This window comes from Mauremys mutica, chromosome 6 (assembly GCF_020497125.1).
Source record: "Mauremys mutica isolate MM-2020 ecotype Southern chromosome 6, ASM2049712v1, whole genome shotgun sequence".
NCBI lineage: Eukaryota > Metazoa > Chordata > Testudines > Geoemydidae > Mauremys > Mauremys mutica.
This window is the reverse complement of record NC_059077.1, coordinates 130,631,308-130,649,494: the sequence shown is the minus strand read 5'-3', so window position 1 is coordinate 130,649,494 and position 18,187 is coordinate 130,631,308. Positions and strand designations below refer to the sequence as shown.

General features: G+C 52.5%; 1 protein-coding gene across 4 annotated transcripts in view; it reads left to right on the top strand.

Moving 5' to 3' along the window:
- The first annotated feature begins 651 nt into the window (after positions 1-651).
- TBC1D2 (TBC1 domain family member 2) overlaps positions 652-18,187 on the top strand; it is a 37,438-nt gene continuing 19,902 nt past the window's right edge. The window contains exons 1-8 of one of the 4 annotated variants that reach the window (XM_045021721.1): positions 652-733; positions 4,909-5,082; positions 5,219-5,252; positions 8,408-8,843; positions 9,897-10,041; positions 11,676-11,817; positions 14,649-14,779; positions 16,187-16,374. In XM_045021721.1, the coding sequence (XP_044877656.1) occupies positions 8,433-8,843; positions 9,897-10,041; positions 11,676-11,817; positions 14,649-14,779; positions 16,187-16,374 (1,017 nt within the window). In that variant the 5' untranslated portion in view covers positions 652-733; positions 4,909-5,082; positions 5,219-5,252; positions 8,408-8,432. Of the gene's footprint in view, positions 734-4,592; positions 5,083-5,218; positions 5,253-8,407; positions 8,844-9,896; positions 10,042-11,675; positions 11,818-14,648; positions 14,780-16,186; positions 16,375-18,187 lie in introns of those variants that run through there. The other 3 variants (XM_045021719.1, XM_045021723.1, XM_045021720.1) reach the window with 3 other exon arrangements.

Below are 18,187 nucleotides of genomic sequence, written 5' to 3'. Positions count from 1 at the left end.
ACAGGACTTCCCGAAGCACCCGCGGCCTGGCTGTCAGTGCGGCCACACCCGCCAGCCTCCGCTGCGGACCTGGCCTGTCCCTGGGTGCGGGACGCGGAGCGGTGCCCGGAGCAGTTCCCGGGCACCCCCCACCTCCCGCCGGGGCTCAGGGCTGCCGGCCCGGGGGGCGCACGCTCGGGGGTCGGGCCTGGCGCGCTGCGGAGGCGCTGGGGCTGGCCAGGGCCGGGGCCTTGAAACATTTCCCAGCGCCCCGCCCCGGCCAGCTCCGACTGAATTTACACCCTGGTTAAACCGGCAAAAGTGTCCTGTTACCAGCACAGCTGGGGGGTGGAGGGGGGGTCTCCTGGAACCCGCGTGCCGGGGCGGGAGCTGCAGTGGCCGGGGGGGAGGCTGGCTCTGGCGAGCCCGGCTAAGGCAGGCGAGCCCCGGCGGGACGCGTTGCCTCTCACGCCCCAGCCCGCTGCTGCGGGGGCAGGGCCGAGCAGTGACTGCGTGTGGCGGGGCTGCAGCTGCCCGGCACCGGCGGACAATTGCCGCCGGAGGGCGCCGCTCACCCCCTGGGGCCGGCGGGGGGCGCTGCGGACGCACCGTCCATGGCCCTGCGCACCCCGCCTCTCACCGCCCGGCTGCCGCCGCTCCCGGCCAATCCCCGAGCAGGCGGACGCGCTGCGCCGCGGCTGGCACCGCCCGTGCGCAGGAAGCGGCGGCGGACCGGGCGGGCGCTGCGAGCCGGGTAAGGGCAGCGCGGGCCCGGGCGGACAGAGGGCGCGGGGCCCCACCCAGAGCGTGCGGACCCCGGCGGGAGCGGCTCAGCCCGCCCTGGGCTCCCCGCAACCCTCCGGGGCTGCGCCGCGAGCCTGGCAGGAGGCGCGCCGTGGGGGCGGCAGCGGTGTCCTGGGGTTACCCCCCACCCCGGCAGTGCGGTGCCTCCGGCACAGGGGGGCAGCGAGTGTCCTGGGGTTACCCCCCACCCCGGCAGTGCGGTGCCTCCGGCACAGGGGGTAATGAGTGTCCTGGGGTTACCCCCCACCCCGGCAGTGCGGTGCCTCCGGCACAGGGGGGCAGCGGTGTCCTGGGGTTACCCCCCACCCGGCGGTGCGGTGCCTCCGGCACACGGGGTAATGAGTGTCCTGGGGTTACCCCCCACCCAGAGCAGCGGTGTCCTGGGGTTACCCCACACACACCTCCCCACGGGGCAGAGGGGGCAGTTGTGGCGCCAGGATTTAAAGGGCTCCGGGCTTCCCTCAGCGGCAGGAGCTCTGAGTCCAAATAGGATAATCATATTCCGTAAATCATAACCTTTCCAATGACACCTCACATGGCTGCTCTTACATAAAATACATTATGATTATATCTTAACCATATCATAATAATACCACTGTGAAGAATATGGGGTGCAGCGTCACACTGTCCTGTAGCTTTGTTTTATTTCCTTCACTCGGCCTCCATGCCCACAGAATGAGCTTTCTTGCATGTAGCATTGCCCAGATGAGAGAGTTCCATTAACCAACCCTTTGTATTGTGATGTTCCTTGATGGCACATCTGATTTTGATGATTCCTTTGGATGGGCGCGGGGGGGGGTCCCATGCCTGAGCTTACAAATTCAGAGCAAACATTTTCAAAGTTATAAAGTAAAATTTACGTATTTCCTTATAGCATGGAATACAGACATTGTAAATGAGATTAATGCATGCAGCAATTTACAAGCATTTCATAGAGTCTAAACACTAAATGTATTCTTATGAGACTAATACCTTTTCTGAGCAATACTAACGTTCTGATGAACTGATCTGGGGTTTCCAGTTAGAAGTGTGTCAATGCTTTGGCTAATGCTTGCAGCCTGGGCAGCAGCTGGGTCTGGCCTGCCAGTCTTACACCCCTAATGTGGGAAATGGAATGACAGCACAAAGGTGAGAACTGAATGGAGCCTGCTGATGGACCCAATAGACTTGAAGCTCCATGGACATTGGGCAAAGAGAGAAAATTGCCTATAACATTGAGAGAGCAGATTCCAATCCACTTGCTCATATTGAATAGCACCTTGCTCCACAAGCGGTTCTATCAAAGTCACCACTTGTGGAATGCGGTGCCATTTGGTGTCAGCGGATCTGAGTGTGGCTCCCTGCTCACTAGAATGTGCTAGACCTGCCTGCGTGACTTTGCTACACAGGAAAAGGTAGTCCAGGAGCTAACGTTTACTGATGGTGTGAAATTCCATATGGCACCTGCCTTCGTAAAATCTGCATGTTTATGTCGGCAAATGGAATATTCAACAGTAGATTGTATCCCAGTTCATGGCAACTACACCTGGGTTTTCCCCTCAGTGGTCCAGCAAGGGCATCCACTCCCAGGCTTCTGGCTCCCCAGCCAGTATCTCTTAGGTGACGAGACACCTGTCTCTCTCCCTCCTGACCAGGGTATTTCCAGGCTGCACAGTTCCTTGCTCACACTTAGTCATTGCCAGCAAATGACAGCTTGCCTAAGCAGGCCTGCTGGCGTTCTCTTCAGAGACCAATCACAGTGTAACTGCCCAGTTATAAGAACCAGAGGGCCAGTCTGTTTGCTGGATCAGACAGAAGGCCCTGAGTCAGCTTAAACTCAGGCTATTTATTCACAAGTCCTTTCTCTGCCTGGTTTGTCCCTGGAGAATCCACTCTGAGCTGTCCTCAGGTAACAAGTGATCAGCAGACAAAAGATCCCCCTGCAGGGCAAACCTTGAAAAGCTGAGGCCTTAGGTGGGCATTTGCAATTCCCTTTTCCCCAGTATTGTCTTAATCCTGTCTTCCCGCTAAAGAAGTTCCAGAAAAATCCTACAATATTACATAGGTGTGACAGGTTGGATCACAGAAACCCCCTTGGGAGCTACTACCTGATGTGCCAAGACTACTTCTACCCCTGCTTTCCCTGCCAGCTCAGGGCTCCAGCACCCTGTCTTGCTGAGCCAGACACTCCCGTCTGCTCCAACGCAGACCCAAGGTCTGAATTACTTGCCCCAAAGCTGCAGGTTTACCTGAAAGCAGCTCACAGAAGTGTTCCTGTCTTTAACACTCAGATACCCAACTCCCAGTGGGGGCTAAATCCAAATAAATCCGTTTTACCCTGTATAGAGCTTATACAGGGTAAACTCATCAATTGTTCGCCCTCTGTAACACTGATAGAGAGATATGCATAGCTGTTTGCTCTCCCAGGTATTAATACATACTCTGGGTCAATTAATAAGTAAAAAGTGATTTTATTAAATACAGAAAGTAGGATTTAAGTGGTTCCAAGTAGTAACAGTCAGAACAAAGTAAATCACCAAGCAAAATAAAATAAAATGTGCAAATCTATGTCTAATCAAACTGAATACAGATAAGATCCTCACCAGTTCCAGAATGCTCCCTTTTACAGGCTAATCTCCTTTTAGCCTGAGTCCAGCAATCACTCTCATCCCTTTGTTCCAGTTTTTTCCAAGTATCCTGGTGGAGTGGAGAGGCTCCCTCTTTAGCCAGCTGAAGACAAAATGGAGGGGTCTCCCAGGGGTTTAAATAGACTTTCTCTTGTGGGTGGAGACCCCCTCCTCACTCCTATGCCACAGTCCAGGTCCAAGATGGAGTTCTGGAGTCACCTGGGCAAGTCCCATGCAGTAGTGAGCTAGAGCTGATTCCCAAGAACCGGTTGCTAAAATTAGGCCTCTGTGGAGAACCGGTTGTTAAAGGGCCAGGGAGTGGGCAAAGAACTCCGGTCCGTGGGCCGGACCATCCTGTTGCTCCCAGGATTCCCAACTGGGGAGGCTGAGGCTCCCCCGACCCTTCGCCCGCTTCCCTCCAGCTGCAGCGTGGCCAGCCGCTGGCACCAGCTGGGCAGCTCAGCTGAGCTCTGGAGTTGTCCTGCTGCCGCTTTTTGAGAGGCCCGGCAAGGTATGTGGGGGTGGGGTCCTGCTGCAAGCTCCAGGGCTGGCCAGAGGGGAGGGGAGGGGGCAAGTGGGGCAATTGGCCCGGGCCCTGCAGGGGCCCCTGGCCCCATGAGAATGTCTCCCCCCAGCCAGCCCCCACAGAGCTACAGCATGGCCAGCAGCTGTCGTCCTGCTGCTTTGAGCTGACCGCAAGGTGAGTGGGGTGGGGGCTGCAAGTTCTAGGGTTGCCGGGGGGGCAAGTGGGGCAATTTGCCCCAGGCCCTGCAGGGGCCCCCGGCCCCACGGGAATGTCTCCCCCACTCTCCCCGCCTTAAATCAGAACTTTTTATAGGGAACCGGTTGTTAAGATTTTGGCAGCTCATCACTGGTCCCATGTCCATGCATGACTCACAGTCTTTACAGGCAGAAGCCATTGTCCACATGGTATCTTATATGTCTCCAGGAAGACTTCTTATGTGGACTGGAGCATTCCAAGATGCATTTGTTCCCCAAGTGCTTCCTGATCGGGTACTTGACCTTGCAAATTCCTTCCTAAAGGAACTGACCAAATGCCTCACAAAGCTTACTTAGAAATCAAGCAAGTTTACAGCCAATATTCTTAAACTCAAGTACAAAATGATATATGTGTACAAATAGGGTGAATAGATATAGTAGACCCTAACCTTTACAGAGATGTGTTACATGGCACAGGCAGCACAAAATATATTCCAGTTACGTAATATTCCCATAAAGCATTATGGGGTACAGTGTCACAATAGGCACTTGCATTTTTAATACAATGGGCGCTCCTAAAATATGCCCAGGATATTGCCATCTGTCACAGGTGGATCCCCCTCACCATTAAAAGGGTACGCCCTTATTTCTCTCTGAATTGTTTGTCTAGCTTCAGGTTCAATCCATTGTTGTCATACACCTTTCTCTGCTAGATTGAAGAGCCCCTTGTTAAATATTTGTTTTCCATTTAGATGCTGATGGACTGTAATCAAGTCACTCTTAACCTTCTCTTTGTTAGGCTAAATAGATGGAGCTCTTCGTGTCTCTCACTGGATAGCATGTCTTCTAATCCTTTAATCGTTCTCATGGCTCTGCTCTGAACCGCTCCAATTTATCAACATCCTTCTTGAATTGTGAGCACCAAACTGGACACAGTATTGGAGCAGTGGTTGAACCAGTGCCAAATACGGAGGTAAAATAACCTCTATTCTCCTACTTGAGATTCCCCTGTTTGTGCATCCCAGGATCACATTATCCCTTTTGGTCAAGGTCCCACTAGGAACTCACGTTCAGCTGATTATCCACCATGACCCTCAAATCTTTTTCAGAGTCACTGCTTCCCAGGATAGAGTCCTCCATCCTGTAAGTATGGCCTGCATTCTTTGTTCCTAGATGTATACATATACATTGACATTTAGCCATATTAAAATGCATATTGTTTGCCTGCACCCAGTTTACCAAGAAATCTAGATCACTGTGAATCAGTAACCTGTCCTCCTCATTATTTACCACTCCCCCAATTTTTGTGACATCTGCTAACTTTATCAGTGATGATTGTATGCTTTCTTCCATCAAGGTCATTGATAAAAATGTAAAACAGTGTAGGGCCAACAACCAATCCCTGCAGGTCCCCATTTGAAGCACACCAACTTGGTAATGATTCCCCATTTACAGTTACATTTTGAGATCTATCTATTAATAAATTTTAATCCATTTAATGTGTAGCATGTTAATTTTATATTCTAGTTTTTAATCATATAGAAGTCTTTATTACTTCAGCACTATTACCTTTATCAACGCAACTTGTAATTTCATAAAAATAAGATATCAAGTTAGTTTGGCATGATCTCTTTTCCATAAATCCATGTTGATTTCCATTAACTAAATTACCCTCCTTTAATTCTTTATTAATGAAGTTCCATATCAGCCACTCCATTATCTTGCCCAGGATCAATGTCAGGCTGACAGGCCTCTAATTATCCAGATCATCACATTTACCCTTTTTAAAAATTTGACACAACATTAGCTTCCGGTCTTCTGGAACTTCCCCAATGCTCCAAGACTCATTGAAAATTAACTTTAATGGTCCAGCAAGCTTGTCAGCCAGCTCTTTTTAAAACATTCTAATTTAAAAATGCCTAACTTTAATGGCTTCTGTTTAACATCCTCCCAAGATACTGGTGGAATGGAAAGAGCGTTATCACCATTTGATGAGACTGTATCGTCTGCTTTTGCCCAAATACAGAACAGAAATAGTTATTGAATGCTCTGCATTTTCAGCATGATTATTGTTAATTCTACCATTTCCATATACTAATGGACCAATACCGTTGTCAGAATTATTTCTGTTCCTAGTATATTTTTAAAAACTCATTGCCGTTAACTTTGCTGGCTCTAGATTTCTCCTTGTGCCCCTTTGCTTCTTTTATGAATTTTCTACTGTTCCTATCAAATATATAGCTGCCTTGTGCTTTAACTTCCCCTCTAAAGCAGGTTGGTTTTATGGTCTCTTTCCTCAGTTTTGGCTTTTGGGGCATCTAGGAAGGTATTCTTAAATGATTACCAATTGTCATTCACATTTTTCTGTTTAAATTCTTCCTCCCACCAGCTTTGGTTCATAATTGTTTTTAGCTTTGTGAAATAGGTCCTATTAAAGCACCAACTATATATATTAGTGGTCTGGATTTTATTCTGCTTGCACATTATAAATGTAATCAAGTCATGATCGCTTGTACCTAAGCTACTCTTATAGCTAATTCTCTGCTATGCTTCTTTCCTGGTGACTCAGTATGTAAATCAGGCTTCCATTGGGTTGGCTTACAATGCTTAGTTTACATTTGGGGAGATACATATCTTACCTCCTGTCTGGAAGAAACCTGTTTTTCTCTTTGGTTGGAGACAGATTTTAAAACATATTTTCAGTATATATACAAAAGCCTTAAATGTAATTCTTATATGCATCTCACAATGATTTAAGGATCAGTATGATATAAGCCTTTTTTAGAGACCTCTACTTGACATCATATACGGATAAATTCCACAGAAGTGGTGTGCTAGATGTGGTGAGTTTGTCAGACCTGTTAGGAGTTGCTGTAATACAACAGTGAACCCTTTGATGGTTGGCACTGGGGAATTTTTAGGGTCACAGTCCACCTGTTGACAGTCCCACCTGCAGTGATGCAATTGGGCTGAATGGAACATGATCACGGCTTTTGTCAGCCTCTTCCCTGCTTCCTTCCATGGAATTGGCTTCACAATTTCCCCTGCCTGCTGGACTCTTCCAGTGGGCTGGATGTTCCCTGCAAACCTGAGCCATCATTCCCTTTCTGTTCCTGAGAATACAGCAAGTCTACTAGCTGTGTCTCTGACCAGTTCTTGGTGTTTAGCTGCCTTACTCTGCAGAGAGATTTTACTCGGCGCTTCTCTCTTTTACAGTACTTGCTTTTGTTTTCGCAAAAGTGGTGTGCTAGATGTAGTGAGTTTGTCAGGCCTGTTAGGAGTTGCTGTTATACAACAGTGAACCCTGTTGTTGGCCTTTAGGCAAGTCACACTGTCAGAGATTCTTAAACTGAACTCTGTAAGGTTTGTCAAGAATATGACAGGAAATTGCCACATCTGCCACATTTCTGCTTCGACCTGCCAAGATACTGTGTCTAGTATGTTCACTTCTAAAGCTCACAGTGTCGTGATGTCACTTCTCTCCTGTCAGCCCACTCTGACTTCAGAGTGGAAAAGGGAATGGCAAGATGAATGGATGCTAGAGGAAAGGCGATGGGGAAGGTGAAGTCAAAGGTTAAAGTCAGCACCTTTGGAAGTCAGACAAACAAATGATTAGGGGTATGGAACAGCTTCCATGTGAGGAGAGGTTAATAAGATGGGGACTTTTTAGCTTTGGAAAGAGACGACTAAGGGGGGATCTGATTGAGGTCTATAAAATCACAGCTGGTGTGGAGAAAGCAAATACAGAAGTATTTACTCCTTCTCCTAACACAAGAACTAGGGGTCACCCAATGAAATTAATAGGCAGCAGGTTTAAAACAAACAAAAAGAAGTATTTCTTCACACAACACAGTCAACCTGTGGAACCCTTTGCCAGAGGATGTTGTGAAGGCCAAGACTATAACAAAGTTAAAAAAATAACTAGATTAATTCATGGAGGATAGGTCTATCAGTGGCTGTTAGCCAGGATGGACAGAGACAGTGTCCCTATCCTTGGTTTTGCCAGAAGCTGGGACTGGGCAACAGGGAATGGATCACTTGATAATTACCTGTTCTGTTCATTCCCTCTGAAGCACCTGGCATTGGCCACTGTCGGAAGACAGGATACTGGGCTAGATGGACCTTGGGTATGACCCAGTATGCCCGTTCTTATGCTACTTTAGGCGTATGGACGTAGGAGCCAAACTTTAACACTCTGTTTTGAACATATTGGACCATTACAAATCAATTCTCAACAGTATTTGTGAGTTGCCATTATACTTTACCTAGTAAGTTTCCTGTTGCAATTCCAATTTCAGGGATAGGAGATCTTCCCTGGAAGAGATGGAAAAGAAACCTGAAAGTGGAGAGTGTCTCCTGGCTGGAATTCCAGGCAAGCCAGTTAAGTCAAATTCAGATGATAACAGCGGTAATGCAGGCTCAGCGAAGGAGAGAGCTGTATCGTCGCCTCATAGGGACTTGGGAAATGCACAGCTCAATCCTAGCAGAGAAGAACCCAGGAAAAAACTCTGTGGCTATTTAAATAAACTTGGAGTCAAGGGGCCAATCAAGGCCTGGAAGTCTCGTTGGTTCTTTTATGATGAAAATAAATGTCACTTGCTGTACTGCAGGACAGCTCAAGATGTTAACCCTTTGGGGAGCATTGATCTCTCCAGCGCTGGTTTTGATTGCAAGGTGGAAGCAGATGAAGGGGTTTTTGAAATCAGAACTCCAAGCAGAGTGTTTATCCTTAAGGTGAGCACAATGTCTTCTAGGCAACTACTGCTGCTGGCTATTGTGAAATGTAGGAGCTAGTATTGCAGCTGTCAGTATGAATGGGCCAGCATTAAAAGGGGCCAGGTAAAAGTTCAATAGCAAGGTTTAAGCACTACCATGAGAGCATGCGGGCCTTTAGCTTTGGGGCCTGATTCTCTCACTGACTGATGCTGTTGTAAAACCAGGATAACTCCACTGGCTTCAATGGGAGCAGAATCAGACAAGGAGTTTAAAAGGAAAGTTAAGTCAGGAGCAGTTGAACTCCAGGATGTAACCATTCTAATACAACGCTGAGCTTTCCTGGCTTGGGGACGGGTGCTGGGACAACTTGGAAGCTCACTGTGACGATTTGGGGTGAGAGAGGCATGTGGTTACTAATTAAACACCCTATTCAGTCCCGTTAAAGTCAGTAGCACTGGCTGGGGTTTATGTCCGCCTGAATTTTGCCCAAAGTGCCTAGAACTTCCCCTGTAAAACATATACATTTACCTCTAGTTACAGTCAGATGCAGGGGTCGCAAGCCTCTCTTTCCCCACCTAGATTTAGTAAAGGATTCCTTGGTGCTTGGGGACTTGAGGACACCAGGCCTGACCTGACTCACCCGCAGAGCCCCATGGTCAAATCCCAATCTCTGTGGGACTCCTCTGGCAAAGAGCAAAGGATCACTAGCAACGAGAGCTACTGAGGATGGAGCCTTTGCAAACTAGCTCCTACAGCTTTCAACTCCCTCTGTATCACTCTCTGCCCAACGCAGCAGGGCCGGAAATCTCCAGCTGTGACAGGCTTTTCCTTTAAAACAAGGAGACCAGCCGTCTAATGTAGTAGGCAATCGGCGGTATGCTGGGAGACCAGGGTTCAGGATTTACCCCATGCCTCTTGAATCAGGGTTACAACTGGGAGCAGGTGTCTGCTGCCTGGCCAACATCAGCTGGACTGGAGCAGGGAGGTGGTGATCAGCTCTTCAGGGACCTCAAAGCAGGCTGCAACTGGCTCTTCAGAGAGCCACATCAAACCTGTTTTTTGTAATGTTAGGCAGTCAGCAGAGAGGCCATGATGTACTGGCTGCAGCAGCTGCAGATGAAGCGTTGGGCGTTTTGTAATACCCAGACTGGGCTTCCTGTGGACAGCGTCACCGTGGCAGCCCTGCCTGCGAATGAATCTCTGCTCCATGAAACCAGTAGGTATTAAAGAGTTAACTATTTCCCCCTTATCTGATCCGTGTACAGAGATTTTGGGCCAGCATTTTCACACAAGGCATCTAAACAAGTGCCAGGTCTCAGAGGTGCTGAGCTCCTGGAGCTCCCACTGACTTCAAGGTGGTACTGAAGTGCCAACGTGGAGGGCCCCAAGCTTGAAACGTTTGGCCTTTGTCATGGGAGCAATGCTAGCTCATCTGCAATAAAGGGACTGACTTTCATACACAGCCTGGGCTCTGTGTCTAGCTGGGGCTGTCTGAGGGGCAGCCAGGTTGGTGGGGTCAAAGGCATTCAGAGTATGTCTACAGTTGCTCTTGTTTTTTCCCTGGAGTGAACCCCGTACGGTTCTTAGGAACTCCTGAGGGGGCTCCAGGCCTGCACTGAAGGGCCTACCTTTTGTTCCATTTGCAATCTGTGTCAGGACATGATCACACAGTTACGCCCATGTGACTGGTGCAGGGTGCTGCTCGGGGCTAGTCTGTTGCTTAGCTGTCACCAGGTGCAGACTTTCCTGCTTTAAAAAAAAAAAAAAAGGTAACATTTGGCAGCAAATGCTGTACCTCTGTTTAAAAGAGGCATAGATGTGTGTTGGTCTCTCTTTTACTTGGCAGCTATCACTGTCTTTTCCAGTAACCCAGGCTCTGTGGCATCAGTTTCATTATGAGTATAAATACAATCAAATTATACCGTCTGCGGGGGGAAATGATGCCAGCACAGTTCTGTTTTTTCCTTGTTTGGCTTCTGTGTGGACCTTACTCAGGGTTACTGCATTGTACACTTTAAAATGTAAACAGTTAAAGTCAACTTAGGTTACCTTGGCAGTGGATGAATATAAAGATTTTTGCATCTGCAGGCCTCTGGGCTCTTATCTGTGTAGCAAACTACAATTGTTGGATGCAGTGTTGTAGCCCAGGATATTAGAGAGACAAGGTGGGTGAGGCAATATCTTTACTAGGCCAGCTTCTATTGGTGAGAGAGACAAGCTTTCGAGCCACACGGAGTTGCTCTTCAGGTCTGGGAAAGGTACTACGAGTGTCACAGCTAAATATGAGATCAAACAGATAGATTATGTGCTACTTACTTATGCTAAACCAGTGGTGGATTAGCCACTGGGCCAATGGGGCCCCTGCCAGGGGCCCCGGCCAATTGGGGGCCCCCAGGAAAAATGGGCACCCCATACCCTGACCGACTCCTCCCACCCACCCAGCTCTCCTGCCAGGGAGCGAGGTCAGGGCGCGGTGGCCTCATGCTGGGGGGGGGACGACAGGCAGAAGAGGTGGGAACGGGCCCCTACTTGCTCCGGCCAGGGCCCACAAACCCCTAATCCATCTCTGTGCTAAACTATCTGTTCAATCTCATATTTAGCTGTGACACTGGTAGTCCAAGGGTGTTTGAGGGAGAGCTCTGTGTAGCTCGAAAGCGGGTCTCTCTCATACCTCATCAACCTTGTCTCACTAGAAAACTACATGGAAGGTTGGATGGCTTCCTCTGGTCTGTCTTGAACAGATATACAGACTGAGCTGAAAGGATATGACAAGGCTTAATGCCCAATGTAAAGAGGCAGAGTTTGATCAAAGGTTTGGGAGCTCATCTAATTTCTCTCCTGGTTTTCTAGTGCACACTGAAGGCGAGGGGTTCTTGCCCCCTGTGAAAACCCCTACAGATGTGGTAGGTTTAAAGGCAGCCTCTCTGCCCGCTCCCCAGCTGTCTGCTGCCCTCCAGAACATCTCCCTCAAACACCCTTGGACTGAACTACAGTAAGTGGCGGTGGAGGTGTGGCTGGTGTGTTGGGCTGCTGCCTTGTGGCGTTCTTGAGCATTACTGTAGCACAAGACAAGAAGTGTGTCGTGTGGGTAATGCCTTCATGCAGACGCGTGGGAATTCAAGCGCAGTAGAGTGAATACCACACAGGAGGAAATGCAAGCTCTCTGCAGTGTTTCCTTGTCCCCTCTCTGGCTCTCTGACCAGTAAATCTCAGCAGCAGGTCTACAGCCTGGATTTTTTTAAATGCCAGTGTCCATACACCTTTTGCACGAGCACTTATGGTGATGTGCACAATCTAGTAAGTGCGCTCACAATCGGGCCTGAGTGCACGCAGTAGAGCTTGATCCACACCCACTGAAGTCAGTGGGACTCGTGCTCTGATTCCGTGGGCGTTGGATCGGGTGCGCTGGGCATGCACAGGAGTCGTCATGTAGTGTTGGCCCAAAGCAGCTGCCCTTGCAAGGCGCTGAGCGCTCTAGAACCGATTCAGCAAGTGCTTAGCCCCCAGCGTGTGAGCAGTTCCGTTGCCGCCAGTGGCACTGCTCAGTGCTTGAAGTTAAGCTTATGCTGACGTGCATCAGTGGATCAGGGCCAGAGTGCTCAGCCCTTTGCAAGATCAGGCCCCACGTGCACATGGACTTTCAGCCTCTCCAAGGGCCTGATGCAGCTCCCATCAAAGTCAATGGAAAGCTCTCACTGACTACGGTGGGAGCCAGACCTGGCCCTGACCGCCCGAGTTCTGATCCAGCAGAGTGCCTAAGCCTGTGCATGCCCAAATTTTGGCTGTATGTAAGTGCTTTGGAGATTGGAGCCCTAGCATTCACCGTTGGCACTGGTTGGCACAAGCACCAGATCATGGAGACTAGAGCCTCTAATGCTAGTCAGGGGAAAAGCTACTAATGTCGACAGCTAACACTGTTGACAGTCCTGGTGGCTAACACTGCCAGCCAGCCCATTGGGACCACACACTGTGTTTTCCTAGGAGGAGAACGCCACAAATTCAGGCTCTGTGGGGACTGGAGAACATCTCGGGTGGGGTAGGACAGGCTGATTTGTTTCCCACAGCATGGTAGTTTAGCTAGGGCTCTTATCTGTGGGTCAGGTGGGCAGCAGAAACAGACACTCTGTTAGGAGCCTGAGGATATAAGCGTGTCCTTGCATCTGCTATCTTCAGATCCAGCCTCTGCTGCGTGGTTTGTTTCTCTCCCTCTCAGTATTTCCAAAGCACCTGTCGCTGTCATAGCCAGGTACCGGTTTTGTTAGGAGTCTAGTTTGGCTATGTCCAGCGGACCCTATATATCGTACTTACAGTAACCAAGACAAATTGACGCAAATAAGGGAACGTGCAAGTGCGATGCAAGAGAGACAAAGAAAGAAAGAGCTGGCTTTGCCTACTGTCTATGCTGTACCAGTCTTTTCTGCCACCGTCACTAGCACAACATTCACTTACAGGAAAGACTTGGGGCCAGATCCTCAGCTGCGGTAAATGGTCAGAGCTTATGGGGCGCTCTGCTTAATTCCACCAGCTGGGATCTGGCCCCACTAACGCCAGTGGAGCTATGGCCGATTGACACCAGCTGGGATCTGGCCCCACTGACGCCAGTGGAGCTACGGCCGATTGACACCAGCTGGGATCTGGCCCCACTGACGCCAGTGGAGCTATGGCCAATTGACACCAGCTGGGATCTGGCCCCACTGACTCCAGCGGAGCTACGGCCGATTGACACCAGCTGGGATCTGGCCCCACTGACTCCAGCGGAGCTACGACCGATTGACACCAGCTGAGATCTGGCCCCACTGACGCCAGTGGAGCTACGGCCCATTGACACCAGCTGGGATTTGGCCTGTTTTTTATCTGTTTTTTAGTGATCACTGATGAGTAGGGCCCTACCAAATTCAGGGTCATGAAAAATGCGTCACGGACTGTGACGTCTGATCTCCCACCATGAAATCTGGTCTTTTGTGTGCTTTTACCCTGTACTGTACAGATTTCACAGGGGAGACCAGCGCTTCTCAAATTGGGGTCCTGACCCAAAAGGGAGTTGCAGGGGGGGGGGTCACAAGGTTATTTTAAGGTGGCCATGGTATTGCCACCCTTACTTCTGCACTGACTTCAGAGCTGGGCATCCGGAGAGCGGCAGCTGTTGGCCGGGCACCCAGCTCTGCAGGCAGCAGCGCAGAAGTAAGGGTGGCAATACCATACCAGGCCATCCTTCCTTCTGCACTGCAGCTGGCAGTGACTCTGCCTTCAGAGCTGGGCTTCTGGCCAGCAGCCACTGCTCTCCAGCTCCTCAGAAGTAAGGGTAGCAGCCCCCCCCCCCAATAACCTTGCAAACCCCCCACAACTCCTGTTTGGGTCTGGACCCCTACAATGACAACACTGTGACAATTCACATTTAAATAGCTGAAATCATGAAACTTACAGTGTTTAAAATCCTATGACCATGAAATTGACCAAAATGGACCAATGATCACTGGCAGGAGATGGATCACTCAGTGATTCCCTGTTCTGTTTGTTCCCCCTGGGGCACCTGGCATTGGCCACAGTCGGAAGACCGGATACTGAGCTAGATGGACCTTTGGTCTGACCCAGCATGGCTGTTCTTATGATGGATGTTTTTCTGGATTTTCTTATGCCAAGCGATGGTACCTCCCAATGACCCCTCTCGCAACTCCTCCCCTCTGCCTTACTTTTTCCTTCCTGCATAACAAAGTGAGGAGCAGCACTCCTGCGTGGTGATCCAGAGGAGCCAGTGATCAGGCTGGTCTCAGTGACCACGGCTCTCCTGGCTCTTGGGCTCCCTGGGTTTCTTTGTCTTTTCAGAAATACAATCTACAATTGCACCAGGCAGCTCCCGGGGAATGGCAGAAGCATCTCGGGTGTTGAGGGATTCCCGGAGCACCCTGGGATTCCGGCGGAAGAACAAGAGGTGGAAGGGGAGGCAGAATGTCCAGGTACTTTCTCCTCACTGCCCTTTGTGGCCTGTATCCCAGCCTGGTATCTTAAAATCATTGTGCAGCAGCCCTACCAGCTGTTGAAGGAGACGGGGGTTTCTTTGAGCATGGCTACACTTGCAGATGTAGAGCGCTGTGAGTTAAACCTGCCTTCGGAGAGCGCAGTAGGGAAAGCGCTGCAGTCTGTCCACACTGACAGCTTCAAGCGCGCTGGCTTGGCCACATTTGCAGCACTTGCAGTGGCATTGGGAGCGGTGCATTATGGGCAGCTATCCCAGCATGCAAGTGACTGCAGTGTGCTTTTCAAATGAGTGGGGGTGGAGTGGAGTGTGACAGGGAGTGTGTTGTGTGTATGTGGGGAGAGAGAGAGTGGGTTTTTGGGGTGCTGAGAGTGTCAGCATGCTGTCTTGTAAATTCAGAACACCCCCCCACACACCTTTCTCTCACTCACTCAAAGCAAACAGTAAATGTTTGCTTTTTCTTGGAGCTGATAAGCACCCGGCTTCTCCGAAACGGAGCTTTGAAAGGCCATTTCCACATTCCTGCAGCCAATTTCACAACAATGACAAGACTGGCCACTTGACTTAAGGGGATTATGGGATGTTTCCAGAGGCTGATCAGAGCGCAGTAATGCAACACCTCGTTCACACTGGTGCCACGGCGCTCCAGCGGGGGTGCAGCAAACACTATTCCACTCGCCCAGGTGGAGAACCAGCAGCACTATAGCCGCGGAGTCAGAGTGCTCTACGTGCCTTGCCAGCGTGGACGGGGAGTGAGCTAGGGCGCCGGGACTGCTTTATTGCGCTGTAGCTCACAAGTGTAGCCAAGGCCTTAGGGAGGGTTGCGATGTCCTCTGGGGACATTGAACCCTAGTGCTCTGCTCTCCAGGGCTCCGGAGCAGCTCCCTCTCATTGCTATGGAACATCGCAGGGTGCTTCCCCAGCTGGCACTGATTGGCATAGCTCCCTTGAAACCACTTTGCAGGAGCTGGGGACCTGGCCCTGTTTTCTTTTTGGTGCCTGCAGCAGTGGGGTACCTTGGCAGCACGCATGGGCTTTGTCAGCACTTTCCCAATGGCTGCAGTTTAGAGCAGCCACTCCTGGCTCTCTGCTCTCTGTTCTGAGCAGCAAATCCTCCCACCAGAGCGGTCAGGCTTCGCTTGGCAGCCGGGCTTCCCTCCAAATGGCCATTACTGGCGCCCCTCAACTGGTGTAACTCAGCATAGCCCCACTGACTCCAGCGGAGCTCCGGCCGATGGAGCTCGGCTGGGGCCGGGCCCTGTGTATCTACATTAGATACAGCACTTCAGCTGGCACTGTGTGTCCGTCATTCTCCGGCTGCTCAGTGAGTTGGGGGCTGGTTTCCCACAGGAGAAGTGACTCCCCTCCTCTCACTTGTCTCCCTCAGCCAGGAAGCAGGCCCGAGAGGACACACGAGCTGGGCCCAGGTCACACTGGCCTAGGAAAGCGAAGTGGCTGACCAGCGGTTTCCCTGCCTTCACTGAAGGGTTGGCACGTGAGAGAAGCTCCCCTGACAACGTGGCTGTTCTGCAGCAGCAGGTCCTGACGCTGACGGAGGAAATCAAATCTCAGAAGGTGAGGCTGGTCTGGGGACTGTTGCTCCAGAGTCCCTCTAAAGACCACAGGGAGCTTTGGATCAAGCCCCTAGGTGCTAGCATGAGCACTTCTTGACGAGCCATTTGCTAGCGTGTTATGCTTGGTTCTCCAGGGATGTTCTTTGGAGCTGTTCTCAGTCGGGGCAGGGGAGGGGTCACTGGGCTCACACGGGTGTGACTTGGGGCGGGGGGGTCACTGGGCTCACACGGGTGTGACTCGGGGCGGGGCGATCACTGGGCTCACGGGTGTGACTCGGGGCGGGGGGGTCACTGGGCTCACACGGGTGTGACTCGGGGTGGGAGGGGTCACTGGGCTCACACGGGTGTGACTCGGGGCGGGGGGGTCACTGGGCTCACACGGGTGTGACTCGGGGCGGGGGGGTCACTGGGCTCACACGGGTGTGACTTGGGGCGGGGGGGTCAGTGGGCTCACACGGGTGTGACTCGGGGCGGGGGGGTCACTGGGCTCACACGGGTGTGACTCGGGGCGGGGGGGTCACTGGGCTCACACGGGTGTGACTCGGGGCGGGGGTGGGGCGGTCACTGGGCTCACACGGGTGTGACTCGGGGCGGGGGTGGGGCGGTCACTGGGCTCACACGGGTGTGACTCGGGGCGGGGGTGGGGCGGTCACTGGGCTCACACGGGTGTGACTCGGGGCGGGGGGGGTCAGTGGGCTCACACGGGTGTGACTCGGGGCGGGGGGGGTCAGTGGGCTCACACGGGTGTGACTCGGGGCGGGGGGGGTCACTGGGCTCACACGGGTGTGACTCGGGGCGGGGGGGGGGCACTGGGCTCACACCGGTGTGACTCGGGGCGGGGGGGTCAGTGGGCTCACACGGGTGTGACTCGGGGCGGGGGTGGGGCGGTCACTGGGCTCACACGGGTGTGACTCGGGGCGGGGGGGTCACTGGGCTCACACGGGTGTGACTCGGGGCGGGGGGGTCACTGGGCTCACACCGGTGTGACTCGGGGCGGGGGGGTCACTGGGCTCACACCGGTGTGTCTCGGGGCGGGGGGGTCACTGGGCTCACACCGGTGTGACTCGGGGCGGGGGCAGGGCGGTCAGTGGGCTCACACGGGTGTGACTCAGGGCAGGGGCGGGGTGGTCAGTGGGCTCACACGGGTGTGACTCAGGGCGGGGGGGGTCAGTGGGCTCACACCGGTGTGACTCGGGGCGGGGGCAGGGCGGTCAGTGGGCTCACACGGGTGTGACTCAGGGCAGGGGCGGGGTGGTCAGTGGGCTCACACAGGTGTGACTCAGGGCGGGGGGGGTCAGTGGGCTCACACGGGTGTGACTCAGGGCGGGGGGGTCAGTGGGCTCACACGGGTGTGACTCGGGGCGGGGGGGTCACTGGGCTCACACGGGTGTGACTCGGGGCGGGGCAGGGCGGTCAGTGGGCTCACACGGGTGTGACTCGGGGCGGGGTGGTCAGTGGGCTCACACGGGTGTGACTCGGGGCGGGGTGGTCAGTGGGCTCACACCGGTGTGACTCAGGGCGGCGGGGGTCAGTGGGCTCACACGGGTGTGACTCGGGGCGGGGGGGTCAGTGGGCTCACACGGGTGTGACTCGGGGCGGGGGGGTCAGTGGGCTCACACGGGTGTGACTCGGGGCGGGGGGGTCAGTGGGCTCACACGGGTGTGACTCGGGGCGGGGTGGTCAGTGGGCTCACACGGGTGTGACTCGGGGCGGGGGCGGGGTGGTCAGTGGGCTCACACGGGTGTGACTCGGGGCGGGGGCGGGGTGGTCAGTGGGCTCACACGGGTGTGACTCAGGGCGGCGGGGGTCAGTGG